This window comes from Panthera uncia, chromosome F2 (assembly GCF_023721935.1).
Source record: "Panthera uncia isolate 11264 chromosome F2, Puncia_PCG_1.0, whole genome shotgun sequence".
In the NCBI taxonomy this organism is placed as follows: Eukaryota; Metazoa; Chordata; class Mammalia; order Carnivora; family Felidae; genus Panthera; species Panthera uncia.
Genome location: NC_064812.1, coordinates 28,659,422 through 28,685,286, shown reverse-complemented (window position 1 = coordinate 28,685,286; position 25,865 = coordinate 28,659,422). Strand labels below are relative to the sequence as shown.

Sequence of the window (25,865 nt, the reverse complement as noted above, 5' to 3'; positions counted from 1 at the left end):
ACAGAACAGGCTCCAGGCTCCGAGCCATCAGCCCAGAGCCTGACGCGGGGCTCGAACTCACAGACCGCGAGATCGTGACCTGGCTGAAGTCGGACGCTTAACCGACTGCGCCACCCAGGCGCCCCTGGACAAATTTTTTTTAAATATTAGTTTCCTTATACATGCAAGTACCTACCTGATAAGGTTAAATAAATTCATTCATAAAATGTAACTTAGAATGGCAACTTTAATAAGAAAATAATTAAATGTTAGCCTTAAAAAAATTTTTTTTTACATTTATTTATTTTTGAGAGACAGAGACAGAGCATGAGCAGGGGAGGGGCAGAGAGAGAGGGAGACACAGAATCTGAAGCAGGCTCCAGGCTCTGGGTTGTCAGCACAGAGCCCGACGCAGGGCTCGAACTCACAAACCGCGAGATCATGACCTGAGCCAAAGTTGGACGCTCAACTGACTGAGCCGCCCAGGCACCCCTAAATGTTACCCTTTTAAAAGGCTATTTAAAAATAATCTTTTTAAGTTTATATTACCAGAAAATGTGCCAGGTTTGGGTAAGATGTATTCTCTCCCTTCGAGAAGTTTGCTAGTGAAATTTTCTTTGATACATTAAGTTTTCTCATTTAGGAATTTTTTTTTAAAGCGAACATTAATATAGCAATAACATACATTTCCCCATGTATTTGTAATCATTGCAAATGATGAATTGGATATTGGCATGTGTTTGTATTTCTGTGAGCCATTTCTGTTCCATCTTTTTGCCTGAGTGTATCCTTCTTTAAAAAAAAAAAAAAAAAAAAGGTTTATTTAGGGACACCTGCCGGGCTCAGTCGGTTGAGTCTGACTTTGGCTCAGGTCATGATCTCATGGTTTGTGAATTGAAGCCCTGCATCAGACTCTCTGTGGTCAGTGCACAGCCTGCTTCGAATCCTCTGTCTTTCTCTCTCTGCCCCTCCCCCAGTTGTGCTCTCTCAAAAATAAATAAAACATAAAATAAAAATTAAAAAATTAAAAATAAAGTTTATTGATTTTGAGAGAGAGAGAGAGAGAGAGAGAGAAGGAGAGAGGCAGAGAGAGAGGGAGAGAGAGAATCCCAAGCAGCACAGGGCTCAAACTCTTGGAACCTTGAGATCATGACCTGAGTCAAAATCAAGAGTCAGACTCTTAACATACTGACCCACCCAGACACCCCTGAATGTCTCTTTCAAGCAATGTATTTGAAGTTATGGAACTTGCAGACAAGGGAGAACTGAGCTGCTTTATTTACCAAAGAGATAGGCAATAGATCAAACTTAGAACAACACTTCCATTTGAAAGGTGAAAATGCTAGACAAAATTAAAAATTTAAGACTAAAAAATCATTTTTTTTGGCTTGTATCTTAAAACTGTTCCTAACATGAAAGATCTTATTAATTTCTGTGGTCTTTAAAATGACCATTTAAATGTCAGTGGTCTTTACTATGGTCAGTTATATGGCCATTTTTACCATTACTACTTGAATTAAAATCAGCCTACTATTTGATGACTCTATGTGTAACAAGTTATGTTGGTTAATATCTATTCACTTATTCTTTAAATATGAAGGCATTCATTTGGATGAACTATGAAAAATTCCATGTGTTTAATGCCCTTAATGCATTTTTGTGAAAAGGAAGAAGGATTGAAGTACTTTGTTCTTTGTGCATTTATTCAAGGCATCAACATTCATCTATAATTCTTTAAATTAATTCCTTGTTTCTGTATTTACTATCTTACCTATCATAATTTGTTTATCAAGTATATATATTGAAAATATTTAAATTAAGAAAAATAATCCATCCTCAAAAGAGTTGCCAATATCAGGAAAGTACTAAAAATAAAAAATTCTAAGCCTCATTCATAAGATATACTCCAACTCACCACCCTGCTCAGACATTCATACTTTTTTTTTTTATTTTGAGAGAGAGAGAGAAAGCATGATCAGGGGAGGGACAGAGAGAAAGGGAGAGAGAGAGAATTCCAAGCAGGTTCCACACTGTCAGTGCAAAGCCTGACGTGGTTCTTGAATCCATGAAGCACAAGATCATGGCCTAAGCCGAAATCAAGAGTCAGACACTTAACCCACTGAGCCACCCAGGTGCCCCAGGCATTCATACTTCTTAATTCTAAATCTTTTTCTTCTCTCTTCCCCTCTTCTACAGTAGCCTGAATTAACATTAACAATATCAGAATAACAATGTGCTGGAAAATAATGAATGTTGAGATAATTTATAGTAAATATACTATAGATTATAATATATGGTATAGCCAAACTTTGTATTTTGTTAATATTTTTTAAGCTTTAAAATACTGGATATTATTTTGTTTATGGAAGTAATTAAGTATATCTTTCAATGCATATATAAGTACTGGATATATTGTTTTCTTTTTTTTTTTTAAAGGTCCACCAGGAACCCAAATTCAAATCACTGGATCTAATTTTGGTATTGATATCTTGGAAATTTCCGTGATGATAAACAACATCCAGTGTAATGTGACCACGGTCAATGATAGTGTATTGCAGTGCATCATTGGAGATCATGCTGGTGGCACCTATCCTGTCATGATGCATCATAAGACAAAAGGCTTTGCTGTGTCCACAGTTGTATTCGAGTACCCACTTACTATTCAGAATATTCATCCAAGCCAAGGTAGCCATGAATGTGTAGGAACCTAAAAATATTTTATATTGTTTCAGTAAACACTCAATCTTATTTAAAAAAATATTATTTAAACACTGCTAAGATTCGTAGTTCCTGTAACACATTGAAGATAGTTTGGTTTATCCATCAAATAGGCATGTGCATGTATCAATGAATCACTTCAAAATATTCATTTACTGCCTATATTTCTCTTAGTGTTAACATAATTTTATAAAATCATATTTAGACATCACTGACCTATAATTACGAATACATAAATATTTTTTTCTATTTGAAAATTATTTTAGTGGTTAAAGAAAGTATAATCAAGGTACTCTTAATTAAATAGTAATTTTGCATTTATGTTTTGACTACTCTGAAATTCCTTTTGACATCTCTGGTAAATAAAATTTTAGTTCCTAGAAGTAGTTGAAATAAATGACAGGATGTAATGTTTACTCAGTAAAGGTTTTAAATTAATACCATCAAAAGGAATTCTGTTGCATTAATATAATATATACTATATAATTTCAGTTCTAAGAATCATTTCATTTATTATAATTTACTTCCATTTCAGGTTTTGAAATATGTACACAGAGGAGGTTTTCATTTCATTAGCTGTGTTTTTCCCTTTTATTTTTCTTTATTAGGGAGCTTTGGTGGTGGTCAGACCATGACTGTGACAGGCACTGGGTTTAATCCACAGACCTCAACTATATTAGTGTGTGGCTCAGTATGTGCAGTTGACAGGCTTAAATCCAATTACACAACACTATTATGTAAAACTCCACGTAATAATGGTAAGTAGTCAGAAAAAAGAGTGGCAGTCTCTGAGAAATGGCTAATGTTAAAGAAATCAGAGTCTAAATTTCTTCTAAGATTTGGAGGCAATTGAATCACCTTTATGACTGTCCTCATTTAAAAAATTTCTTTTTAAAATTTTTTTAACATTTATTCATTTTTGAGAGACAGAGAGAGACAGAGCATGAGTGGGGAAGGGACAGAGAGAGAAGGAGACACAGAATTTGAAGCAGACTCCAGGCTCCGAGCTGTCAGCACAGAGCTCGACGTGGGGCTCAAACTCACAAACTGTGAGATCATGACCTGAGCCGAAGTTGGACGCTCAACCAACTGAGCCACCCAGGCGCCTCTGACTGTCCTCATTTTAAACAATTTCTGTAGAACTTTGTTTTCTAGGTTTATATGTCTTTCAAGACTCATGACCTTTGGGCTAGATTAAATTGTTTATAATAAATTGTGGTTTTTCAGTTTATCAGGTAAACTGAGCGTGCCTAATGGAGAACACATTTTTAATTCCTATTGAACTGTTAGATTTCCGTTAAAGATAGGAAAGTATAATGGTTATGAGTGTAAACCGTGATAATGCATTGCCGAGATTCAAACCCAAGCTGTGTCTTTGGGCAGGTTATTCAACTACTCTGTGCCTCAGTTTCCTCATCTGTAAACTGAGAATGATCACATTTTCCTACTTTATTATTGTAAGGTTTAATAAGTTAATGTATGTAAAGTGGATGGAATGATATCTGAAACATGAGATGTGATTTGCTGTTGTTATTATTATTACTCTTATTTATTTTTATTTGGTGGTTAAGAGCCCGGGCTCCCAGGAGCCCCTGAATTTCATTTTTCCACTTACTGTGTCACCTCAGTTAAGTAACTGAACTCTATTTCAGTTCATGCATCTATTAAGTGGAAATATTATTAACCCTAATTCTTGGGTTATCGTATTATTGTGAAGTTTAAACATCTGGTATTTTAAGTACACAACACATTTTAATTATCCAGTGAAATTTAAGATGAAACAAAAGGAATGCTCTAGGTGAATAAAAAATATGGTTTATACACATTTAAAAAAAATTAACAAAATTTGAGGAAGTCTTTATAAACATTTTTACTTCTTCTCTGACTTTTTAAAAAATGTTTATTTTCGAGAGACAGAGGGAGACAGAGTCAGACAGAGTCCAAGTGGGGGAGGGGCAAAGAGAGAGGGAGACACAGAATCCGAAGCAGGCTTCAGGCTCTGAGCTGTCAGCACAGAGACAGACGTGGGGCTCGAACCCACGAAACATGAAATCATGACCTGAGCCGAAGTTGGACACTTAACCAACTGAGCCACCCAGGCACCCCTGACTTCTTAAACAAAGAATATTGAAGAAAATATAACACTTTTATGAATGAGCTTATTTATCATTTCAACATCAGTTTATATGCTGATTTTTTTTTAATGCAACAGTGCTGTCAAGATTTGTCAAGGTTTTTGGGGCTGTCTTGATGCCAGCTCTGCTTCTTTGTACACTTTCGTACCAGGTGTCTGTGTTCTTTCTGTCTCTTAGCTCACTTCCAGCTGTCAGTCCTTGCTGCTCTCAGCCTGTGTGTCTTACCAGTTCTCCCTCCCTTCCTGCTCTGATTTGTGGTGTCGCATCCTCTAGGGCTGGAAACCACAGGGAGGTTTGTACCATCATCTACAGTAAGAGTCTCCAGTAAAGGGTCTAAGGGGTTTTCTCTTTGACTACATGCATGAATTTTGACATTTTTTGTCTATTGCTAGAGATCCTTATTAATTGAAAAATAGCCTGTGTATATTGGAAGTGATTACAGGAAAAGGAAGATGTTATTGAAAATGGGAGTTTTGGAAATGAATAAGGGCCTGATGGCAGAACTGTCCTCAGTTCGATCCTCTTCTCATAGGCAGAGGACCTGAGCAAGCCTGTGAAGTGAGTGTGGTCAATGGGAAGGATTTGTCACAGTCCACGACCCCTTTTACGTATGCCATGTCACTGACTCCACTCATCATGGAACTATCTCCCAAGAGAGGCAGTACAGCAGGGGGCACCAGACTTACCATCACGGGATCAGGCTTCAGGTACTGTCTTCACACACACATACATCGGTGTGTATAAGCTCAAGGCATCACTCTTCCTTTCTCCTATGCAAGGACAGTGCTTAAAATACTCACGTAATGTGTACCCATCTGCTCAGAAGTCATGCTTGAGGCACATCCTAGTACTAATAGCCAACATTTATCAACTACTTACTCCATGTCAGTCACCTTCCTACCCCACAGAAACTTCCTGCCTTACCATCTTAGATATTTTTATCCCATTTTATGGCTAGGAGACTGAAATTAGGTTAAATAACTTGCCCTAAATCCTAGTCAGACCCCAAGTATAAATCACATCTTGTTATGTTTCCCCCACTATCTCATCACCAACCATGATCTGCTTCACTGAGTTGATGAAACATGTCTTCCATCATGTCCATTTCATTGTAAGTGGCCGGATTCCTTCTTCCTAAACATATTCATTATTTGGCTCAAATTTATATACTGCACTGTCATTATTCTTCAAGTGGATAAGGCTGACTTCAAAACCGCAGTTCATTTACATCATAGAAGGCAATTTTAATTTCTCAAGTACTTAATTTCTCAAGACCTTGGACTTGAATTTTTACATGGATATTAAATTCTGAAGTCTTTGAATTTAGTGAAAATAATCACATAAACAAAAGGATCCCTGAAAGTCTCTACCAAAAGTGGCTCTTTGGAGACCAACATGGATTCTTTCAATAAATTGAACCCAGGCAATTTTTCTCCCAGCACTGGAATGCCTGCTAATTTGTACAGCTTTATGTCCTGTCTTCTTAATCTCTGTTTACTTTTTTTCTTAACACATAGTTTGAAGACTTGCTATTGAAAAAAGTGTCAGTCTGCACTTTGATGGATCATAGAGTAAGATCATTATTTTTGCAGTAGTGCATATCATTAATAGGGTTTGAAAATGTTACCTAGAAATTTGAGGGAAGAAAGTCAGTGTTTTGTTTGTCCCCTTTTTTATTTACAGTGAAAATATGCAGGATGTTCACATCACCATAGCTGAAGCCAAATGTGATGTTGAGTATTCCAACAAGACGTATATCATCTGTGTGACAAATGCCCACACCCCTTCAGGGTGGGCTCCAGTTAACGTCAACATCAGGAGCAATGGCATGGCCAAACTGGTAAAGGTGCTGTTGAGTATAGTACTAATGACAGTAATAGAAAAGTAGAAGAGAAAGGAGAAATAGAAAACATTATGGGAGATGACATAATTGTTAATGGACTTTGTACTCTGTTAATGTCTCCAAAAAATAACTGAAATGTAACTATGCTAAATTTAAAATTTTTTTTTCAACGTTTTTTATTTATTTTTGGGACAGAGAGAGACAGAGCATGAACGGGGGAGGGGCAGGGAGAGAGGGAGACACAGAATCAGAAACAGGCTCCAGGCTCCGAGCCATCAGCCCAGAGCCTGACGCGGGGCTCGAACTCACAGACCCCGAGATCGTGACCTGGCTGAAGTCGGACGCTTAACCGACTGCACCACCCAGGCGCCCCTAACTATGCTAAATTTAAAGTAACATGTTTTTGTTGCTTGTTATTAATATTTTATGATTTCAGGTTTTTACTTATTCTGGATTGTAGGCTAATTGGTAATTGATTTTTCACTTTATAATTATTGTGAAATAAACCAACAGACAGCTGTGACATATTTAAAGTAGATTAAACTTGGGGCACTTGAGTGGCTCAGTCAGTTAAGTGTCTGACTTCAGCTCATGATCTCACAGTCTGTTAGTTTAAGCCCCGCACTGGGCTCTGTGCTGACAGCTCAGAGCCTGGAGCCTGCTTCAGATTCTGTGTCTCTTCTCTCTGCCCCTTCCCTGCTTGCGCTCTGTCTCTGTCTCTCTCTCAAAAATAAATAAACACTTAAAACTTAAAAAAAAAAAAAAATCAGGTAGGGGCGCCTGGGTGGCTCAGTCGGTTAAGCGTCCGACTTCGGCTCAGGTCATGATCTCGCGGTCCGTGAGTTCAAGCCCCGTGTCAGGCTCTGTGCTGACCTCTCAGAACCTGGAGCCTGTTTCAGATTCTGTGTCTCCCTCTCTCTCTAACCCTCCCCCCCGTTCATGCTCTGTCTCTGTCTCAAAAATAAATAAACGTTAAAAAAAAAAAATTAACAAAATAAAAAATAAAAAAAATCAGGTAGATTATACTTTGTTACTAATGAAAATGTTTCCTGGTTTAGGTTCCTTCTTGTTTGAGAAGTTGAATGAATCATTCTGATAAAACGTCTGTATTTAAAAGCTTCTCGTATTTTATTACAGGATGATGCTGACTTCCTGTATGTCGATGCCTGGTCTTCCAACTTCTCATGGGGAGGAAAATCTCCCCCCGAGGAAGGGTCTCTAGTTGTTATTACAAAAGGACAGACAATTTTGCTGGATCAAAATACACCTATTCTGAAAATGTTGCTTATTCAGGGTAAATTTCTGACAACCTGCTTATTAGATTCTGTCTATGGAATATTTCTGTGAATAAAATTTAATTAAAACTCATGATTATGAATATTTATAGTGGTATGATGTTTTTAATACAATATGGAATACTGTGTTCTTTAAATTGAACATTATAATCCATTTGTGGTATGCTGTTATTTAGTGTGTTGTAACCATAATCTTTTGATGAAATGGAATGGAAAATATCAGAGTGTCTTGCCTTCTTATGGGTAAGCACCTTCTAAAGTTAAATGTTGTTTTGTGAAACTTTTGTTTCAATAATAATGTATGTGCATGTGCCTATGCCTCTCCACATGTGGTGAATCACAATAGTAAAAGGTATTTCCCATTCAGAAAAGGACTGGTATAGTGGGCTCCAGGGGTTATAAAATCAGAGAGATTTGCTAAATTCTATGCTAAATGACCACCCCAACTCCCATTGGGTGCCAGGTTGTGACTCTCACCTTTGTCTTTCAAACTACTTTCGTTGTACTTGGGCTTCTCTCTGCTTCTTGATATTCCATTAGTACAGAGGAGGAAATAACCAGAACTGTTACAACTGCATGTAAAAGCAACAATGTTTGGTGAAAGTAAAATGTTTTGGGCTTTCAGGTATCAACTTTGCCATAATGGCTTTAGCTGCTCAAAAACCTTTGTATTTTGTTTTTGTTTTAACTTCCAGGATAATAGTGTGTTTCAAGTATTTGAAGTTATTAATTCTTGGACCTTTGGACAAGTAAAGTTTACTGTTCACAAATTTACATCAGTCTCATAAAAATATATCTCAGCACATTCTTTCATAATGCTAGTCAGGCTATAGGTGTTGCTGGTGCAGATTAGTGGATAGGAGTTCAGAGCTAATGTCAGCATTGTAATGATTTCTATAAAAAGTGCTTTTCTTTAATTTTTAGTTTAATTTAATTTAACTTTTTCTTTTCTTTTTCTTTTCTTTTCTTTTCTTTTCTTTTCTTTTTTTTTAGAGAAAGAGAACACAAGCAGAAGAGAGGGGCAGAGGGAGAGAGAAGGAGAATCTTAAGCAGAATACATGCTCAGCATGGAGCCCAGTGCAGGGCTCAATCCCATGACCCTGGGATCATGACCTGAGCTGAAATCAAGAGCTGGGCGCTCGACTGACTGAGCCACCCATGTACCCCTAATTTTAATTGTTTTTGGCCTTAATTATATTTTGAAGACTTGTGTTTATAGAACATGTAGCTGCACTATTTAAAAGCGTAGAAAATAACAGTGGTCAAAGGAAAATAATCTGTCTAGGGATTTAATTTTCCATCAACTCTTGGGTCTTGTCTGAAATTTTTGTATTTTATATTGCTAAAAAGCTGAAGTTAAAGTGACATGCATAGTGATAGCGGATAAGAATAAGAAATTAGGGCTGGCTCAGTCCATTAAGTGTCTGACTTTGGCTCCGGTCATGATGTCACGGTTTGTGAGTTTGAGCCCTGCATTGGGCTCTCTGCTATCAGCACAGAGCCTGCTTCCTCTGTTCCTTGTCTCTCTGTCCTTGCCCCACTCACGCACATGCCCGCTCTTTCTCTCAAAAATAAATAAACATTAAAAAAAGAATAAGAAATTAAAATTTTATGTGTAATTTGATAAATAGCTTTTAATAATTCCTTTGTTATATTTCAAAATCGTATGGTTCACAGGTGGAACTCTAATATTTGATGAAGCTGACATTGAACTCCAGGCAGAAAATATTCTAATTACAGATGGAGGCATTCTTCAGGTATACGAGAGAACCTGATATGGAATCCTTGCTAACCTCTTTCCATCTCTTTGTAAAATACCACTTGTAAAATGGATGGTTAATTATAACAAGCCCTCACAAGTTTATCTTTATGTAGGTCTCCATTACTAGTGTAAAATCCCCTTTTTGGGAAAATGTCTTCCAGAGTGTTCTTGTGCTTTTAATGGGAAGAGAATAGCATACTATCATAGAGCCAAATTTTAAATAGAACAGAAAAAAATAATAGCTCTGAAATGTGGCTAAAGTCAATCAGTATACTTTCCAAAGATCTGACTAGAAAATGTAAGGTTTATCTTCTGGAAGAAAGATACTAACAACCGAGCAATCAATTTCTCAAAAGAAAGGGTTACTTTTTAAGTGGTTAAAACTGTGGATATTGACTTAACTTTCCAAATGATGCCTGTGAAATCCCTTGCAGATTGGGACAGAAGCATCCCCGTTTCAACACAGGGCGGTCATTACCTTGCATGGGCACCTGCGATCTCCTGAGCTCCCAGTATATGGCACCAAAACTCTGGCTGTGCGAGAGGGAATCCTGGATCTGCATGGTAGGGCAGCCAAAAGGGCTCAGGGAATTGGTCCAGGAGATACTAGGCAGGAAACAAGGGATAACCCTCCTGACAACTCTCTAAAGGAAAACTTGCCAAGCTTCTCCTGTCTTTACATGTCCCCTCTTTGTTCCTCTTTATCTCTGCCCTCCCCTTATCCAGGGCAGGTCAGCCCTTCCTACTACCAAGACTCACAACCCAAGTCACTCCTGGGGACACCATTCTGGATCTTCTCTACACCGTTCTGCTTCTTCCTTTGTATGTGTTCCCACAACACCTTTTGCCTATTTCAGCACCTACCAGAGTACATAGTGATTATTACTGCTTTCATTTGTCTATATACAAAGGCATTAAGTCTGGAAGCAGAAGATTGTAACTTCTAATGTTTGTATTTTAAAATGGGCTCTTTCTAAAATATAAGTTTATAGTTGTACTTCTATATGACTATATTCTGGAAAATTACCAGCAAATAAAAATGATTATGATCATGTTTGAGGTATCAGGCTTACTTATTTAAAGGAAGCATGGTGTGAATCCTTTTTATGTTAAAGTTTTCTATGTTGCAATAATCTGTTTCTTTCATAAATTTAGAATGTATAAACACAATCCCTATTATGATAATAACTGTCACCCTGCATTGTGCTAAATAAATAATGTAATTTTCAGAAGTTTACACATTTCATTTGTCTCTAGATTATCAATATAAGCAATTTATATCAACAATGGCAAAGGTAATAGGCTGCTGCCTGTTTTAACAATAGTATCAAATCACATTTATATTGTGTTTTTATAAAGATGATTGTTTTAAATGGAGTATATCATTGGAGAAGGATGATTTTTAGTTTTATAGACCCACACATGTTATCATAATGTAATTGTTACTTTTATAAAGCAAGCATTCCAAATATTTCTTTTTCTTTTTTGAGAAAGGTATAAAATGCCAAGGTAAAATGAACCTTTCCAAAGTTGATTCAGTCCAGGCAAATATGAAAAATACATAAAGCTCTCACTATGCAAGAAAACACGTCTTTAGACATACTCAGTCTGGGGGCACCTGGGTGCCTCAGTTGGTTGAGCATCTGACTTCAACTCAGGTCATGATCTCATGGTCCGTGAGTTCAAGCCCCATGTCAGGCTCTGTGCTGACAGCTCAGAGCCTGGAACCTGCTTTGGATTCTGTGTCTCCCTCTTTCTCTGCCCCTCCCCTGCTTGCGCTTTGTGAATCTTTCTCTCTCTCAAAAATAAATAAACACTGATTTTAAAATTAAAAAAAAAAAAAGAAAGAAAGACTCAGTTTGTCTGTTGGCTCCAGGTCTGCCTGTTTCTGTGATCTGGACTCGTCTGGCTCATACAGCAAAGGCGGGGGAAAGGACTTTGATTTTACAAGAAGCAGTAACTTGGAAACCAGGCGATAAGATTGTAATCGCAAGCACAGGTCACAGGTATGATGTCTTCTGGGCATGATAACTTTGATTCAGAATAGAGATTTTTTTTTTAACTCTGCAAAAGAGGGATGATCCAGAAGGTCTACAACTATTTGATTTAAATTTGAAACCTCTAATAAAGAAATATAAATAGCCAAGTACGTATTTGCTAAATGTTAGCATCAGGTTGAACACCACTGTGTTGTTTTAATTGGTTAATTTCTAATAGGAAAAAGTATAAATTTGAACCTATAAAATGTATACTAATGAAATATTTTAGTTGTTTTTCACAGATAGATTCCCATGTAAGATTTTGCTTGAAAAAAGCATTCTGCTATTAAGTCATTTAAAACCTCTGACTTAGAGCTTTAGCTAAATACATTAATGAATGCAAAAATGTAAACGAGCTGCTGTATTTGGGGTCACCAGAGAACACGTTGTCAGGCTGCTGGGGAACTCTTTCATATGTTACAGTCTTAGCAGTGGTTCCCATGGAGCAAGGTTGTTAGTAATGATTGAAACAAAGAGAAGAAATTATTACAGATTGAGTGATGATTAACACGACCTTTTACATGTCTGACATTTTACAATTGAAACGGCCTATGACCCTGAATTTCTGCTTAACTATATATATTAGCAAACGAGAAATAAAAAGAATAAAAATAATACAGCTACACCAAGAATACTGGTGGGGAAAGGGAGCAGGAAGAGCTTTATTTTTGCTTTATTGTTCAAATTATGGATAATAGCAAAATTGGGTATGGTCGTGCTTATCAGGTAACAAGTAGTAATTTATGGTAAGAAACGGCTAAATTATGTTAAGGTTGTGACTCAATTTAGAATTAAAATTCAAGATGGCATTTTGATTTTGCCATTTTCCAAGTTAAAAATAGACTTGCAGATGTTAGGAAGAGTTAAGTATATACTTAGCTTTATAAGTGCCCTTTTTTTTCCTGCCTTTGGAAGAAATTTTCATTACATAATGGCAAAATAAAAAGCAGCAAAATGAGAGGGCTTCCGAGTAGAATAGAAGGTTCTTGTTTATAGCTTTTCTGTGTGAAATAACAGGGTAAATTTAGAATTTAGCTTAGAGGTATTTAATTTTAAGGAACAAGAATTAAGAAGTTTCCCACCAAACTGAACTCATTGTTTACTATTTCATTCATACGTTGTATTTAAGAATTTGTAAAAGCAAGTGGTTGAGAAAACTACTAAAATTAGTCAGCCTGGACCCATTTCCCAGCAATACCACTTGCCAGGTCTGCAGCCATAGTATTTCATCTCTGTACTTCAGGAAAACTAGAATGCTAATAGTGTCTATGTCAGAGTTATTGTAAGAATTAAATGAGTTAGTATGTGTGGGCACTCAGAGTGAAACTGGCTCAAAGTAAGTGCTGTATAAATATTAGAGATTATTACAAAGGCATAAAAATTGTGTTCAGGTGCACATAACATATTAAAATGCTTTGTACAACCTTCTTTTCTAAAGAAATCTGTGTATCATCTGAATCCAAGAGAATTTGGGGGAGGCCATCCTAAATCCCTTTCCTATATCACCTAAGGGATCTTACGCTCTTGGTATACCCTTAGCTCAAGCATCATTAATCCTCACCTCCCCATGGCTTCCTTTGCCCACAGTTCCTTCTCTGAGTCTTTTGTACTTTGGCTTTCTCCAACCACTCACTGTCTTGAAAAATAACTTTATTCTCTTATCTTTTCTAGCTGCTTCCATTTTGCTTAAAAAAATGATTAATTTGCTTAAATATTATGCCCATTTTTTTCATTGCATTGTTGTTATCCTTTTTTTCCCCTTAAGCCCTTACAGTCTAGTTTTGATCTTCACAAAAACTTTCCCAGTGACTTTCTGACTATCAGTATCTGTCACTTCCTGCACATCACCAAGTTCTTTGGGTCCTGCCCTTGAAATGTCTCTTCCATCAGCTTTCCCTGCCCTTAGTTTAATTTAGACTCTGTCCCTCACACCTGGAATATTACATCACCTTCCGATGTGGACTCCATTCCTCTATTTTCCTCCCCTCACTAATTCGTTCTGCATTAATTTGTTAAATCAATCAAACACTGTTCCTGAGTTGTGACAGGCACTGTACTAAGCGCTCAGCACACAAAATGACTTAACCTCTGGGTGCCTTACCTGCAGGAGCAGCCAGGTAGTGGAAAGGACGAAGAAGCAGATAGGAGAGCCACAGCAGACATGATGGGCCTGCAGTGTGGCAATGGTGGGCACTGACAGGGCATGAGGTAGAGTGTGTTGGGAATCCAGAAGAAGGGCTGGGAAAGTTGAGAGAGGTGTCTTTTTACCCAGTTTGCATGTGACGTTGTCATTTGAACTAGTATTTAAAAGAGGAAAAAGATTTGCCAAGGGAGAGATGAGTCAAAAGGGAAGGTCAGGAAGACACAGAAATAACTCCCCTAACCTTACCTCTGTTGAAAACACCAGTCACACACTTCGGTAGATAAGACACAATCAGGCACGGGCACACACGTCTCTGTAAAGTCAGGGGTACTTTCTACTTGGCATCCTTCGCTCTGTGCCTAGAAAACCAGCTAGACACTCAATAAATGTTTGCTGAATGACTGAATACATGAGTGAGTATATTATAGAATCGAGAGGTCCTTTTGCTGTGGCTGGAATTGGAGGTGTTTTGAAGAAGTGGTAGAAATAAGGCTTCATATACTTCCCCTCAGTCTTGTCTTTTCCCTACTCAGAAACTTCCAATGGCTTATCAACCTCAGCACTGTTGACACTTTGGGCCTGACAAGTCTTTCTTGTGTGGGGCAGCCCCTTGTGTTATAGGATGTTTAGAAATATCCATAGCCACTCCCCACTAGATGCCAGTCGGACCCCCATTTGTGACAGCCGAAAATGTGTCCAGGCATTGCCAAATGTCTCATGGGCAGATATAATCATTCGCAGTGGAGGACTACTGAGTGTGATCTTCAAAGTTTTAAGTGAATGGCTTATTTGAATACTTTATAGGAATTAGTCCAGTTCTCTCTAAACAACTGCAGCACTGGGAACATATTTATTTAATTGAAATGCATTTATAAAATTTGCTCACTCTAAGAAAGAGTTAAACACCATTTTCGAATTCCTCTTCAGAATATTGTAAGACATTTAAAAATTTCCTAGTTTATAGATGGAGTGTTCAGAGAGCATAAAACAAATGCACTGAAACAAGATTATGTTGATTTAGATTAATCTGGAAGGGTTTTTGTTGAAATTTTTACAGACACGGTCAACGAGAGAATGAAAAACGCACCATTGCATCTGTATCTGCTGATGGCACAAACGTAGTGCTCACTGACCCGCTGAATTACACACACTTAGGAATCACTGTCACACTCCCTGATGGAACTCTGTTTGAAGCAAGAGCGGAAGTTGGAATTCTCACAAGGAATATTTTAATAAGAGGATCTGATACTATGGAGTGGAATCACAAAATTCCAGCATGTCCTGATGGATTTGACACGGGTAATTTTAGCAACCTGAGTGTGTCAGCTTGTAAATTGTTTCCAGACATTGTAAAAGTGCTCCCTGGGAGAAAAATCACCCCCAGTTAAAAACTGCTGTTGAAAGAGCATACTAGGTTATGCTCTAGTACTAAATAAACCTCAAATGGCATTTCTCTTTAAAATGAGAAAGGTTTATTTCTCACTCATGTGCACGTGTCCAATATGCTCATTGTTATGATTCTAGGATATAGGCTGATGGAGACTCCACCTCAACATAGGCCTCTGTGATCTCGGGGACAGGGCAATGGGATGGCCAGGGAGTCAAGCAATAGCAGTTAATCACTTTGGTCCTGAAGAGACGTGTCTCTTCCACTCAAGTGTCATTAGACAAGAAATGATTCCATAGCTTACCTCAGTTCTTATATGTGTGCCTGTGTGTGTATGCGTGTATATATAGATAGATAATAGATAGATAGATGCTTTTATGTAATAAAAATACCATTACAATATGATGTATATAGTTAAATATTAAGAAATATGGTTTAAAGATAGACTTTTCTTCAGTGGGTTATATTAGAAAAGGTTCTCTGGATTCAGTGTCACATAACCTACATTCTGATTCCAGTTCATGAAACCTAATATCATCCTGTTTAAAATAAGAATGTTTCCTGTTCTGCCTACTTACTGTAGTTATAGGAATTAAGTGGCAATATGCATATTCTAGTGCTATACAAATATAGGATTTGCATTATGTTAATCTCCAAATATTGGGGCAAAGCTTCAGAGATAGTAAGAAAAAAATATCTTTATTAGTATTAATTTAACCAGTCAAATATTTATTTAGTATCTTTGAAAAATGCTGAAATAGGTACCTTAGGGAATGCAAAGGTGAACGAGATAAGGTACTTACCTTTCTTACTCTCTAGAGGAGGAAATGATGTGAATGCAAATAATATCCCAGGATGAGATTAAAATTATGTATGAATAAAAAGGTATAATTAGGTATGGGGGATCTATATAATTAGAGGATTTTGCCATGGTTTTTCTTTATGATATCTTAAAAAATATTTTTCAAGGTGAATTTGCTACACAGACATGCTTCCAGGGAAAGTTTGGAGAAGAGATAGGAAGTGACCAGTTTGGAGGCTGCATTATGTTTCATGCTCCTGTCCCTGGTGCTAGCATGGTAACTGGAAGAATAGAATACGTAGAGGTAAGACGCATTGTTAGTAAATCACAGTGGTTTGCCAAAAGTTATCCATGGCAGTGACTAAGCACTGAACTCCTGCTGTTGACCAGATGCTGCTTATGATCTGGTAGAGGAGACAGAGAAGTAAACAGACAATTTTGATACACCCAATTATTCACCCATTTAAATCATGCCAAAATTTTGTTTATTTTTCTCACACCCCACATAAAATTCATCAGCAAGTTCTACCCACACAGCCTACAAAATATAATGACCTGCATCCACTCTCCCTCCACTACTGCCACCCAGTCCCTCACCCAAGCCACCGTCGCCTCTCACCTGGACTACTATGATTCCCTCCTAACTAATCACCATGCTTCCACCCTTTCTCCAATAGAATCTCCATGCCACAGCCAAATAAACTTTTTAAAGTATAAATCAGATCTTGCTGCACCCTGTTCCAATGGCTTTATATTACACCTAAAACAAAAAGCCCAAGTCCTTCCCATAGGACCCACACGATCTGTCCCCCAGCTGGCCTCTGACTTTATCTCCTGTGACTCTACCCAGGCTCATGCCGTACTAGCTGCATGGGCCTCCTTGTCAAGCACATTTCTGTCTCAGGTTCTTTGCATTTGCTCTTCTTTTTGCTTGGAATGCTCCTCCAGCAAATGCTTGTATGGCTCACATTCATTTCGGTCAGGTGTCTTTCTCAAATGTCCTCCCTTAAGAGAGGCCTTTCCTTACTGTCTTTATTTGAAATAACTGCCCAAACCTGTTTTCCTTCATTTACTCATAGCTCCTGACATATATATATCTATTTTCAATCTCTCTCCCTAGAACATAAACTCAGTTAGTTCAGAGATTTTGTCTTTCTGGTTTTCTACTGATTGTCCTGTAGCTGAAACTGTGCTTGGCATACAGCAGGTTCTCAACTGATTGTTAATGTAACCAATATGTGAAAAAATGAATACACAAGTTATCCCCAGGAAATTAGGAGCCCCTCTGTAACTTACTCATATTCAGTCTATATAATCAAAATTTAGCACAGTTTTTATCAGATGTTCAGTAAAAGGGAGGAGGATAGGAAGGATGAAATGATGAAAGGAAGGAAGGGAGGAAGGGAGGGTGTGTGTGAGAGAGAGAGGAATAGTAAAATCCATAAATCTATTAAATTGGAGACACCCAGACTGCAAACAACGTATTGAGGGTGGTAGAGGCAACACCTGTATCTCCCTCTTTCTAGGATATGTTACACATATGTGACATCTGAGATATGGACTAAATAAGGTCAGGGTCAATCTGTGTATTGATTGTTAGTAACAGTTTTTTATTTTTAGATGAAAAATGAAAATAAATAGATGCCCTAATATTTTTTCTAACATTATGGGATCATATTACACCTGCACACTTGCACACGCACTCCCACACACTGGCATCCTCTGTATTAAATTAATGGATTATAGACCTCTACTGAAAGAAAGCACAGCACAGTGGTTAATAAAAGCACCAACCTAGGATCAGACCACCTTTAATGGAGTTTAAATGGAGTTTTATGACCATGAACAAGATTCTTAGCCATCGTAAACTTCATCTGTAAAGTGAAGTTGGTGACAAATGGCTACCTTGTAGGACTGTGGTAAAGATTGATCATGCATATAGGACACAGCACAATATCTGGCAATCGGTAAACATTCAAGAAATATTTGTTATTATTATATAAGAATCAGAGTGAAGGAGAAAAATAAGGCTTTGAAAGGTTTTATATTGCCAAACATGGAAGTTTAGTAATAGATTGAGGTGAAAAACAAGATTCAAAGATGGCTTTTGTTCATTCATTCATTTGGTAACAAGTATGGGCTGTTATATATTGAATAAAACAATGTGGATTGAAGGTCAAATAACAGATTTAAAGGATAAACATGAATAATATGGCAGATATAAATGTATCGATAATAATTAATGTAAAATTGGAGATTGTTATGAAACAAGAAAATATAAGCCAGGCAAATTATGAGTCTTTGTGTATCACTAAATAGCTATGATTTCTGGGCTTGACAGATATTCCATGCTGGCCAGGCTTTCCGCTTGGGGCGATATCCAATTCATTGGCACCTGCTCGGAGATTTGCAATTTACATCTTATGTGAGAGGCTGTGCAATTCACCAGGCCTATAACAGAGCAGTTACTATCCATAACACACATCACCTGCTGGTTGAGTGGAATATTATATATGATATCAAGGGAGGAGCATTTTTTATAGAAGATGGTATTGAACATGGCAATATTTTGCAATATAACTTGGCAGTCTTTGTGCAGCAAAGTACTAGTCTTTTGAATGATGATGTGACCCCAGCTGCATTTTGGGTAACCAACCCAAACAACACCATACGACACAATGCAGCTGCTGGAGGCACTCACTTTGGCTTTTGGTACCGAATGAACAACCATCCTGATGGGCCATCCTATGACCGAAACATTTGCCAAAAAAGAGTTCCTCTTGGAGAATTCTTTAACAACACTGTTCATTCTCAAGGCTGGTTTGGACTATGGATATTTGAAGAATATTTCCCCATGCAAACAGGATCTTGTACTTCTACAGTGCCAGTGCCTGCGATATTTAATTCACTTACTACTTGGAACTGTGAAAAAGGAGCTGAATGGGTCAATGGAGGAGCCCTTCAGTTCCATAACTTTGTGATGGTAAATAATTATGAGGCTGGAATCGAGACCAAGAGGATTCTGGCTCCATATGTTGGGGGATGGGGTGAAACCAATGGAGCAGTGATTAAAAATGCGAAAATAGTTGGGCATCTTGATGAGCTGGGAATGGGGTCTGCATTTTGCACAAGGAAAGGCCTGGTTCTCCCATTTAGTGAAGGCTTGACTGTATCTTCTGTACACTTTATGAACTTTGACCGTCCCAACTGTGCAGCTTTGGGAGTGACATCCATCACTGGAGTTTGTAATGAAAAATGTGGAGGTTGGAGTGCAAAATTTGTTGACATCCAGTATTTTCACACACCAAACAAGGCTGGCTTTCGATGGGAACATGAAGTGGTACTTATTGATGTTGATGGTTCACTTACAGGTAATGTTATATTCTAATCTCTGATAATATACATTGGAAATATGTTTATGTTTACACAGAGAGTTGAACTGTCAAAGCAGACTCACATGAATCACAGATCTTACCCAGCATCAAACTTTGGCAATGATTTAAAGATATAGGTCAGCACTAGGCACAGATGAGACACTCTTTTTGTGGAAGAAGCCCAAATTGTCAGGTGTAGCCTTTAAAAATATACTTTATCCTTTTTTTTTCCTCTTGCATTTGCACTTTGGTTTGGATTAACAGCAAATTTTGAGGAATATTTATGGGAACTTTGACCACAAAGGGAAATTTTTTGCTTATTCATTTTATATTCAGTTAATTATACAGATAAGAAACTGTTTACACGATTACCCAAATTCTCTAAGCTAATCATGCCCCATCAATGTATATATTCCAGGTTTATTTACATAAGCAATGTAAGCAAACTAAAAATATCCTGCTAAAATACTGTAAAAGAAAGGAATAAGTTACAGGGCTACTGTTAACTCTTTCCTCTTTTTTTTTTTATTTTTTAACGTTTATTTATTTTTGAGAGAGAGAGACAGAGTGCGAACAGGGGAGGGGCAGAGAGAGAGGGAGACACAGAATTTGAAGCAGGCTCCAGGCTCCGAGCTGTCAGCACAGAGCAGGATGTGGGGCTCAAACTCACAAACCATAAGATCGTGACCTGAGCCAAAGTCAGACACTTAACTGACTGAACCACCCAGGCTCCCCAGTCCTTTTCTTACCACTCTAAATTCTGAATTTGAAATTAGTTCAAAGAATATGTTAACTGTAGTACAAAATTCAACATAGAGCATACCACATTTTCTGTAACTATTCATAATTTCTACAGTTTAGTATCTGTACACATTTTAATGATATATTTGTCTAAATAAGATCATAAGGATTATGTGTGGGATTCTGCATAATTCTTTAAGAGATCATTGACAAGTAAATCTACAGATATTAACAATTTACTTTTGAAAGACTTTGTAAGATGGAAAAAGATTCATCTCAGTATTCAAATAGACTTAGTTCTCAACTATAGTTGTTGACTTTTGACTGTTGTTCTAATTGTGGCTTTTATAGGGAGAACATTTGGGTGATTCTCATTTATAAAAATTTGTATAACCTTTATTAGTTTATCTAATTCATTCAGCTAGGGTATTTAATGGTAGTTGGCAGTCCATTGGTTAAGAGTACAGGCTCTATGGTCAGACTGCCTAGATTTGAATCCTTCTGTGTATCCTTGAGTAAGTTACTTATCCTATTTCCCATCCTTATTTGGCTCTCATGGATTCTTCAGATCCTTTGTTTCATCTACATCTACAATAATCTCCCTAACCAAAGAATCCACTGCAAAGCTTCCATATGAGGTCCTATTCCCCCATGCCAAAAAAATAAATTACCAGGACTTTTAGATTTTGTTACTGGTACTATGGGTCACAGTAGCTATATGTTGTAGACAGTTTGGGGTTTTGTTGGTTTTTTTAGTTTTCTAACATGATACAGGAAACATGCTGTTTATGTCCATCTCCTAGGTCACAGAGGACACACTGTCATTCCATACAGCTCATTGCTGGACCCTTCCCACTGCACACAAGAAGCCGAGTGGAGCATCGGGTTCCCTGGGGCTGTCTGTGACGCCTCAGTCAGCTTCCACCGTTTGGCATTCAACAAGCCTTCTCCAGTATCTCTGCTTGAAAAGGATGTGGTTCTCTCAGACTCTTTTGGTAAGTGAAATACAATAGTTTAAACTAGTAACTTAAATATTTTTCTATTTTCATCATCATCTTTTTGAGTTGTCACTCACTATTTGGAACATGGAAAAATTATAATATTTTTATTAGTCATTATCAGGCAGGAAACAAATAACACACCCAAAATGGGCATGTGAGGATATCGAATAAATGCATGGACCAGCATGATGTTCTGCTGCTCAAGGAACCTCCAGATAATATTACTACAGAGAGTAGGAAAGTTGACATAGTCCTTGGAGCAAGATGGTAAAAATACACTGTTGTCCCTGCTAGTGAAGGCAGAGCCTTTTGATTATATTTGTTGATTGAAATGGGTTGGAGGGGCATTTGTTAGGTCAATAGCTGTACACCAGGTGCCAGGGATTATTGGTTCACCGATTTGTTTTAGTAATGATATCATACCTGGAATATCAGATGAGCTTGACATCATTACCTGACTAGGTTGAATTAATTTGCTGTCATTATTCATGATCCCTCTGGCATTTGCACCAGCCAAACAAGCAAGTTAAATGGGAATGTGCCCTTTGGTCGAGAGATGCAGGAGCCCACCGAGAACCCCCTACTTCCTCACAGGGAGAGAGTCAGGGGACTAATGAGCTCATTACACATTCCTCTCTGCCTCTCTTCTTCCTCTGCTCCCCACTGTCCAAACTCATGAAGAATAGTGGACAGTAGATCTGCAGGGGAAACAGTAAGTACGAAGCAATTCTTTTATCATTTATTATGATGTTATCAGTTATTTTATTTAACTTTTAAAACATTCTTACTAGAGTTTCTTCCTCCTATGAATTGAAAAGGTCATACAGCAACTCTCTGGGTAATGGTTATACCCACTATCTCAGTGGCTTAAAAACATGAACCCAGCAGCCATTCCTTTTCTTGTGATTACCAGATGTCTGGGATGGAGCAACATCACTTAAACTTTTAGAGACAGTGGTACAATAAACAATATTTTAAGCAAAGTATCTATGAATGTTTTCTTCTGATTAAAAACTGAGAAGCTAAAACAAAAAGGAACCAAAACACCAAAAGGAAATGAAGCTATTTTGTCTGATGAGATAATACATTAATATTTCCCATTATTATGTTATCAAATAGTTACTTATGATAAAAGTTTTAATCATATCTTCAAATACTTTATGACTGAACATTAGCTTTTTATAAAACGTGGTCTAAGATAATTTTCCAGAGGACTCAGAGATGTACAAACCACTGTGAGGAAATTATTTTAAATATACAGCGTAATAAAAAAATATACATGCCTTTAACTATTTTTCAGTAGTAATATTTAAACATTTTGAGTCTGTAGTTTAGGGTTTGTTTTTTGTCATTGTTGGTTTTTTGGTGGTGGTGGTGGTGGTGGCAGTAGCGATGATTTTAGAAGTTTTTTTATTTGTGTTATTATTCATTTTTTAAAAGTTTATTTATTTTGAGAGAGGAAGAGAGTGGGGGAGGGGCAGAGAGAAGGAGAGAGAGGCTCCCAAGCAGGTTCCATGCTGTGAGCATGGAGCCCAACTTGGGCTCAAATCCACAAACAGTGAGATCATGACCTGAGCCGAAACCAAGAGCAGGACGCTTAACCAACAGAACCACCCAGGTGCCCCATTTGTTTTTATTTTTGATTTAAGAAGTCTAATATTTCTGAATTTATGAGATTATAGCTTTCTTGTGAAGTCTCTCTGTGCCTTTTTGTCTGATCCTTTCAGGAATGAAGATTTTTATTTAATTACTAAACTGAACACCTTGGTGGCAAGATCTATAAATTTATCTTTCTGTCACCCACATAGCTCAATACAAGACATTGCGATAGTGGAGACTCAGTAAGCATTGAATTACAATGGAATTAGTTGTAGTACCCAGACCAAATTACAGAGTAGAGAAAACATCATGCCAGGTATTTTCCTTTATAATGTGACATAAAAAATAAATCAATTTTCATAGTCAAGCAAATTTGACTATTTTTATTTTATCTCCATTAAATCCAAATAAAATTACTTAGTACTAAGAATTAAAAACAAAAAAAAAGATCACTTGTTCTCATTTTATATATATACTAAATGAATCAAAAGTTCAACAAATATACTAGAAAAGTGGGAAATAAGATTTGATATAACTTTACATATATCTTTAGATATCTTTATCAAAGGGTCTTATACATGGTGATGTGTGTATCTTTATGTATATATGTATGAATATACATATCTTTATGAATTCATATGTAAAGTTAGACCAGATGGTAAATTAATTTTTGACACTGTTAGTGATACTATAGACCAGATGGCAAATTAATCTGAGACACTTACTTTTAATGATACTATTTTTTTAAATATCAATTTCAAATTTCAGTCCAAGATGCTTAAAATCAACATGCTGAAAATGAATGCATCTGAAAAAAAATTAAGAAAACAAAAATAACTATTAAAAATGATAATTAGTTTTATTTACAAAACAATCATGAAGGAAGTTCAGCTTAAAGTATAATTCCATGCATCAGAAAAACTTTGGTGGAGGTTGGTTCTGCCAAACATAGAGCAAATTCTAGGGGTTGTGGATGATTTTCATGAACTCTTATCTAAGTCAGCTATTGCTTCCTGACAGACTGTCCCCAAACTTAATAGCTTAAATCTACAATCATTTGTTTTCACTCTCGTGTCTGAGGACTGGGGGTTGGGTGATCTTGGCTGTGCTCGGCTAGGATGCTTTGCCTGAAGGTGAGGAACCAGTGGGCTCTGCTCCTCCCCAACAGTTGAATTCAGGTTGTTCCATGTGTGTTTATTCCAGAGCACATGCTGAAAGGAGAGCCAGCTCCCTGGGGCAGGATCTCTGCATTGCAACCAGAGGCTCAAGATGGCAAGGCTCACTCAGCTAGCACTTTTCAAATGGTTATGAGTGTCTGGTCCCCCAACATCAATAGGCCTGAGGAGTCTACACTGCACTTAAGGAAGAGAGAGGAATAAATACTCACTGAATAAAATTGAAATCATCATAGTTCTTCTCATACATTGGAGGTCATTTGGAACTGTATGTTTTCAGGGTCTCTGCTCATGACCTTTTTAAATGCAGTGCTAATTCACAAGCTTAAGAATTAATGAATTTGTTCCTCCTTGATATTGGAACTTTTTTGCCTCATTCTCCAAAGAAAAAGGATGAGAGTTTATTTTATAGTCTTTCTTGTAGCTTCCTCTTCCTAAATTTATAAGGGAAGAGTTTGCAAATTTAGCATAAAGTTCAATCAGAGATGACAAGAGAGAGGGAAGGGAATGGAAAAAATAGAATGTAAGCAATTAATCATAGATCTCTTCTTTACATTGTAAGAATTCTTTTCAAATCTTTAGCTGAAGTTGTCAGGCACTCTCTCATGAACAAGAATTACCAAATTAAATATTTTTTTCTCATAACAGGTAGTTTAGGTCCCAAGTTTGTTGTTCACAAAATTTAGGGTATCATGGCCACTGTTCATGGTAAGTCTAGTGGCAACCTAGATCCTTAAGAGCTTTAAATCAAATCTTTCCATTAGTACTTGTTACTCATATTTTGTTAACTCAACAAATACAGGAAATCTAATAAAGAATTAGAACTTATATTGACATGCCCTGCAAATGAAGCATCCTGAAGAATTAAGTTCTTAAAAGAATAGCAACACAGTACATATTTTTTTTAAATTTTTATGTATTTATTTATTTTGAGAGAGAGAGAGAGAATGCACGCACAGCGCAGGCACAGAGAGAGAGGGAAAGAGAGAATCCCAAGTAGGCTCCACGCTGTAAGCACAGAGCCTGGCACAGGGCTCAATCCCACGAACCATGAGATCATGACCTGAACCAAAATCTAGAGTCAGACATTTAACCAACTGAGCCACCTAGGGACTCCTCAAAAGAATTATATTTTAGACCAATAATACTTAAAGAACTGTGTTAATAATATATTTAAACACTTTTGCCATAGTGGTCATAATCATCATCATGTTTGAATTTTATCTTTCCCTAAGGAATAATGATGTCATCTCAGTTCAGAATTCTAAGTGAGAAAGCATTTTGTATTTTAGTTAAGTGGAATATTAAACATTGGGGCCTTCAGTTAACAAAGACATTTAGAATATAAGTAATGAAATGCTATGTTGACTTCTTCAGAGACTTCCGTTGACTTGTCTAATATTTGACATTTGCACTTCTTGGTAAAAATAGGAATTTTCTAGAGATAGAGATCACTATTATTTGTTTGTTTTGCATTCTGCTATAGGCACAAGCATTGTTCCATTTCAGAAGAAACGACTGACTCATATGTCTGGATGGATGGCTCTGATTCCAAATGCAAAGCACATTAACTGGTATTTTAAACATGTAGGTCACATAACCAACATATCCTATACATCAACATTCTATGGATTTAAGGTAAAGAGCTATAAAATTCATCTTCTAATAATTATGATTGCATATAACACGAATGCAGCATGGAAGGTGCTTGCCTCACATGCTGACCTGCACACACTTCATGACCCACCCTGAATCTAAGCAGCCAAAAAAAAGGAACCTTGTGTAGGAATCGAAGTCAACAATCTCTGCCGTATTCCCATAATACTAAGCTGGTGTCCTTTTATTATCACCGTAATAATAACTAGCATTTAT

At 37.1% G+C, this 25,865-nt stretch overlaps 1 protein-coding gene across 1 annotated transcript in view; it reads left to right on the top strand.

The window, feature by feature from the left end:
• Window positions 1-25,865, top strand: part of PKHD1L1 (PKHD1 like 1) — a 160,170-nt gene that overhangs the window by 72,951 nt on the left and 61,354 nt on the right. The window contains exons 39-51 of the mRNA XM_049633010.1: window positions 2,416-2,664; window positions 3,306-3,455; window positions 5,365-5,539; window positions 6,516-6,678; window positions 7,813-7,969; window positions 9,648-9,727; window positions 10,167-10,296; window positions 11,609-11,738; window positions 14,972-15,213; window positions 16,271-16,407; window positions 18,445-19,474; window positions 21,022-21,213; window positions 25,480-25,631. Coding sequence (XP_049488967.1) covers window positions 2,416-2,664; window positions 3,306-3,455; window positions 5,365-5,539; window positions 6,516-6,678; window positions 7,813-7,969; window positions 9,648-9,727; window positions 10,167-10,296; window positions 11,609-11,738; window positions 14,972-15,213; window positions 16,271-16,407; window positions 18,445-19,474; window positions 21,022-21,213; window positions 25,480-25,631 — 2,987 coding nt within the window. The remainder of the gene's footprint in view (window positions 1-2,415; window positions 2,665-3,305; window positions 3,456-5,364; window positions 5,540-6,515; window positions 6,679-7,812; window positions 7,970-9,647; window positions 9,728-10,166; window positions 10,297-11,608; window positions 11,739-14,971; window positions 15,214-16,270; window positions 16,408-18,444; window positions 19,475-21,021; window positions 21,214-25,479; window positions 25,632-25,865) is intronic.